Here is a 5,958-nt window from a genome sequence, read left to right as displayed (position 1 = left end):
TATATCTTTCAAGGAAAATGATAAATCCATCATTCAAACGACAAAATGCCATCCAAGTGAAAATAGTTTAGAAAATGATTCGAGGTTGATAGTTTAGAAAACTAGAAAACTAGGGACCAGAAGTGAAAATAAAAAAGTTATAGCTAAACTAGAACATGATAAAAACATGGAGGGATCAATATGAAAAACGTATAAAAGATGTTTCACTATATAAACATCATAAAATCATATTAGAATTTCATTGTTTTCTCTCTCTTTTCTTCCACCATCACCTCCACCTCATTGCCATCGACATCCACCATTACCAATTATCATAAAATGAAAGATCTAGCAATAATGTGGCCGCATGTTGATTTGTTTGGTCGAATCTTGACAGGTTTGATCTTTTTATACCACTATTAGGTTGACCGTCTAAGAGAATGGTTTGGGGCCTAGGATCTCTAGGCACCATAGATGGGATCGCCTAGGTCTCCCACATTAGGCACTCGCATTTGACAACTATGGTTCAAATGATATGGCTTCGTTATTGAATGAACTTGGCTTGCTTTTAATTTTATAGTTCATTGTTCATTTAATTCTAACTACTTTCATTTAATTCTACTATCAAAAGAACAATACATAAATGCTCCATTTTTCATTTTTTAAGCTAAAGACATGATTTCATGTTCATCGATTAAAACCCCAATAATAAACAAAACCACATCTTATTGGCTAAAAGAGAACAAAAACTACATTTTGATCGACTACAACCCCAACAAGAGGATCATCAATACCAATCATCACCATCATCCAAATCCATATGTCACCTAAGATCCATCTCTCACAAACAACCTCATTATTAACACATGTTCAAGGGCAGTGTTTGATTGTGCCCGTTCAAATCCATCAAATCTAAGCCACCCTTTTCTTTACCAACAGCCCCGTTACTAACACCCGTTGGAATAGTTTAACCGTACGGAATATCATGTCAAAATATCACTGGTATTCCGAAAGGTTGATCCAATTTGGTACGTTAAATACGAGATTAGGCCCGACAACCAGTTACCAGAAGAAATGCCTGACAAGTCTCTTCCAATTGAAAAAAAATGAGTGTCTTCACTTTTGAACCACTGATTACATCTGATCCGCCTAAAACGGATCAAATAAACGGTAATTTATATCTAAAACGTAAATCTTTAGTCGCTTTTGGACTTGCATTTATATTACTGGCGGGGCAAGTGGTTGACCTTATCCGGTTCACAGAAAACATAATGTCTAAATATGTCGCCATGAGAAAAAAGGCGGTGGTTTTAAGTTAAACACCGTCTCTTCTCTCATGGGCACATTTGGATTGTTGCATTTTCTATGAACCGTATAAGTTTAATTGACTTATTACTCGTCCTACCCGTAATATAAATGTAATTCCCCAATTAGCTGAAGGTTTACGTTTTGGATTTAAGTCGTCGTTTATTTGATATGTTTTAGGCGAAGTAGATGTAATCGGTGGTTCGAAAGTAAACAAATTCATATCTTGGCAATCGGAAGATTATCATGCATTTAGTCAAGTAAGTGGGTTGTCGGACCTAATCTTGGATTAATAGTACCGTTACCAGGTTCGGCCTTTTGGGAATACTTCTGAGGTATGGTCATATTCCAACGGGTGTTAATGATGGAGTTGTTGGTTAGAGAACAAGTGACTTAGATTAGATGGGTGTGGACAGGTCCTGACAAAAAATATCTCCAACTGGTGCTAATGATGAGGTTATTGGTGAAGGGTTGGGTGACACAGATTTGATGGATTGGCATAGTGATTGTGATGATGGTCGTCTTGCGTCGGAGTATTAGTCAATCAAGATGTGTTCATTGCGTTGCTACTGTAACCAATGAAGATGTTGTTTCCGTTGCTGCTTGGATTTTAGTCGATGAAGATGGGATCGTGCCTTCCGCCAAAAAAGGAAAAGAGAGCATTTATGTATTTTATTTATTACAACTACTATATATAATACCTGATATATGTAACAATAGTAGATAGAATTAAACGAAAAAAATGGTAGAATCAAATGATAGTACATAGAATTAAAAGGAAGAAAATGGTAAAATTAAATGATAATCACAACTAAAAGCAAGCTAGGTTTATTCAATAAAGGGCAAAGATGTAGTTGGTAAGTTTTGGCAAGCAAAATCGGCCAATAAAAATGAGTCACGTGTATACGCTAAATATTGCCAATAAAGTGCCAAAACTTGTAAACAAGTTTGGGCTTAGAAACTGAGAGTCAAAAATTCAGAATTCAGAGACGTCATGGTTGCCAACCCAAAGGTTTACCCCTCTAAGACATGCCCAGGATCATCCAAGTCCCAAATTGAAGAGGCATGCCAATTACAAAAATCGCTTTAAAGTTTAAACATACATTGGATGCTGGTTAGGACCCGAAAGACCAGTTAGGCTTGACTTTTAAGGTCCAGTTATTTGTGTAGCTCCTCGCATTTCATATCAGTTTGATGGAAATCTAAGGTGACTTTGACATAACCATCATCAATAATCTTGTGTCGCCCATGGTTTAATAGTCAACCCTTCTAGATTTCCATAACATTCAAAGTCTAGCAGTCTAGCATTATATTTTTGACCACATGGTTTGTGTTGTTCTAACCTTAGCATCATAGACTTACTACCAATTGTTCTAACCTAATTCATTTTTAAGTCAACGTTCATATAATTCTTATTAATTTGGTTTCTGGTTCCAATTTGGTCTTCAGTCTACTGTTGAATTGTCCAATATATGAATGATCTATTATTTACTTTTAATAAAACCGGTAATATTGAATAGAGGGTTTAGTTAACATAGCAAATTGTTAGCACATGCATATAATTGCTATTTTCAACGCCCTACATATGTGGGACCATGTGGTCACATAGTGGTGGTACCGTTGGGCTATAATTGCTATTGTTGTGCTCTCGTACTGATTTTAATAGGTAGAAGGTAGGTATATTTAATGTACGACGTTTTCTTGTGTGCATCTTTTAACAATTGAAAAATATTCAAGTAACCAAATAATAACATTTTAACACGATGTACTGATGTTTATTGATTCTATACCAACATCGCTTTCGGTATTCCTAGGTTTGAACTGTCAAATGTTTGAATTATCAAAGGTTTGAATTGTCAAAAGACTGATGAAAAGTTTCACTTGAAATAGAACTTCTAATGTTGTCATTTTAATACTACGTGTTAAATTCTACCAAATATCACAATCTAACTTTAATAATGAGATAGTTAAGGATAATATAACCATATAGAAAAAGGAAACTAACTTGTAATTTCAATCCCAACATATATGTGGATATAGTAGCATATATACACCTCATACCTACACTAGCAGCAATTTCATATTCTTTTTAGCCTTACATTTCACACACTCAAAACTATATTTCCTAGACAACTTTACTAGCAAAGTAGTAAATTTAAAAGAGCACCATAATGAATGAAAAAAACCAACAAACGACCGTCACTAGTAAAATAGCCCGAACTAGTTATGGTGCATTTCGTGGGGCTACTACAAGTCAAAGACATTTCCCATATGGGAATTACGCAAATACAGGGTTGCACTTGCAAAATCCTGTAACAAGTTCATTGATAGCTGCAAATGCTTCAACCGTATTTGTTCAAGCTCCATCAGAGAAAGGGTTGGCTGGATTTGCTACCGATTTTCTTATGGGTGGAGTTTCAGCCGCTGTTTCCAAAACTGCAGCTGCTCCAATTGAACGTGTAAAGCTGCTAATCCAGAACCAAGATGAAATGATCAAGAGGGGCCGTCTTTCTGAACCATACAAGGGTATTGGAGAATGTTTCTCGAGAACGGTTAAGGATGAAGGAGTTATGTCCTTTTGGAGAGGAAATGGGACTAATGTCATTCGTTATTTCCCTACTCAGGTTTGTCACACTCTTGAGGTGGCAGTTTCGACTCATTTACTTATGAATGGGTCAATCCAAGTCATGCTTTATCTCTAATTGGTCAAACAAGAAAAGAAAAGTACGATTTTCAATTTTGACCTTTTATATCTAATAAGTCAAAGGAGCAAAACAAGAAAAATAGTCTCAAAAGGAAACAAGTCAAATGGGCTGAATGGGGTCAATGGGTTGAAAGTATTTTGTAATCCTAAATGACTGTTGTTATTTATGTAAAGAAATCATTTTTGGGACAGAGTGTTCTTTGAGAGTAAATTGGCCCATACAGAATATATCAGTTTTGACATTATTACCAACCCACCCATTTTGCCACCTTGTGAATATTCACTTTTTGTTTTTTGTTTTACAGGCCTTTAACTTTGCATTTAAAGACTACTTCAAGTCTTTGTTTAACTTTAAGAAAGACCATGATGGCTACTGGAAGTGGTTTGCTGGAAACCTTGCGTCTGGTGGTGCTGCTGGTGCGACCTCCCTACTTTTCACATACTCTTTGGATTATGCTAGAACTCGTTTGACAAACGATGCCAAGCTTACAAAGGGGGGAGGAGAGAGACAATTTAATGGCTTGATCGATGTATACAAGAAGACTTTGGCATCAGATGGTATTGCTGGGCTCTACCGTGGATTCAACATTTCATGTGCTGGTATCATCGTGTACCGTGGTTTGTACTTTGGAATGTATGACTCTTTGAAGCCAATTCTTCTCACTGGATCACTGCAGGTTTGTTTACTATTTTTTTTTATCAAGTATGACAAGATTTTTCAGGTCAAAACGGGTTGAGCTTGCAACGGGTCATTTTTTAGTACTTGTTAATGTTTACAGAAACAACTTTGCTACAATCTAAACCGTTGATTAACATATGATCTAAGATGTTATATGAATTAGAATTAAACTTTCCACCCCTTGCAACCTTTTACGCATCTGACTACCTCACTGCAATTCTAACGATTTGATCTTTTTTTACGTGTGTAATTCAGGATAATTTTATTGCTAGCTTTGGGCTTGGTTGGCTGATTACAAACGGTGCTGGTCTTGCATCATACCCCATTGACACCGTGCGTAGAAGAATGATGATGACATCTGGTGAAGCCGTCAAATACAAAAACTCTTTAGACGCGTTCAGTCAAATTATAAAGAATGAAGGTGTCAAATCGTTGTTCAAGGGTGGAGGTGCAAATATACTGCGAGCTATAGCCGGTGCTGGTGTTCTTGCTGGATATGACAAGCTTCAGATAATTGTTTTTGGAAAGAAGTATGGTTCTGGTGGAGCTTAATTGATTTTAAGCTATGATTTTAGCTTATAAGATGGTGATGAAATCTTTTCGAACAGTTAATATTGAACTTTATTAGGGGATTTGACTGTCCCTAAAATGTTTTTTAGTTATTTTTTAATCTTTGTAGAGGTTTGTAAATCATGGAAATTCATGTTAGTATGCATATGTGAGAATATATGTGTGTAGTATGTGTTTTGAGAGAATATGGGAGAAAAGGGTGTTTGGATAAAATAGTGTCAAAGGTTTTTTAAGGCTTCAAAAGTTACAAATGGAATGAAGGAAGGGGGTTTTTATAGGGGAACTAATGTTCATTAAACCCCCTCTTCTATTACAAGTTGTCATATAGACACAAAGTATTAATATCAAATCTAACACTATTTTAATATCTAACAATCTCCCCCTTAGTATTTGATTTGATGAATCAAGGTTGTCAGTTGAGCCAATAGCTCTGCATTATCTCTCTTGTTGTTGAATTGTAATGGATGCAATGTCTTAAGACTTTAGATTTTGGGGGCCCTTATCTTGTTGAGGATCATTGCTGTTGAGTGACCTTGAAGTTTTCTCTCTGTCTTTATCGTCTTGTATCAACCTTGACTTTGAATCATCTCATACAATCTGTGGAGGCGAAGACTCGGGTTTCTTGTAAAATGCGAAAGCTTGGTATAAAGTGCAGAAGCTTGGTTTGGTATAAAGTACGGAAGCTTGGCTTAGCTTTGAGTGTATATTAAGTATGAAGTGA

General features: G+C 36.0%; 1 protein-coding gene across 1 annotated transcript; it reads left to right on the top strand.

Annotated features, from left to right (window-relative positions):
• The first annotated feature begins 3,266 nt into the window (after positions 1 to 3,266).
• Positions 3,267 to 5,422, top strand: LOC122581302 (ADP,ATP carrier protein 1, mitochondrial-like). Its single transcript, XM_043753503.1, has 3 exons — positions 3,267 to 3,908; positions 4,294 to 4,665; positions 4,923 to 5,422. Exons 1-3 carry the CDS (start codon positions 3,456 to 3,458, stop codon positions 5,217 to 5,219), a joined length of 1,122 nt encoding a protein of 373 aa, XP_043609438.1. The 5' UTR covers positions 3,267 to 3,455; the 3' UTR covers positions 5,220 to 5,422.
• The last annotated feature ends 536 nt before the right edge of the window (positions 5,423 to 5,958 follow it).

Source organism: Erigeron canadensis, chromosome 9 (genome assembly GCF_010389155.1).
Source record: "Erigeron canadensis isolate Cc75 chromosome 9, C_canadensis_v1, whole genome shotgun sequence".
In the NCBI taxonomy this organism is placed as follows: Eukaryota; Viridiplantae; Streptophyta; class Magnoliopsida; order Asterales; family Asteraceae; genus Erigeron; species Erigeron canadensis.
This window is presented reverse-complemented; position numbering and strand designations above follow the sequence as displayed.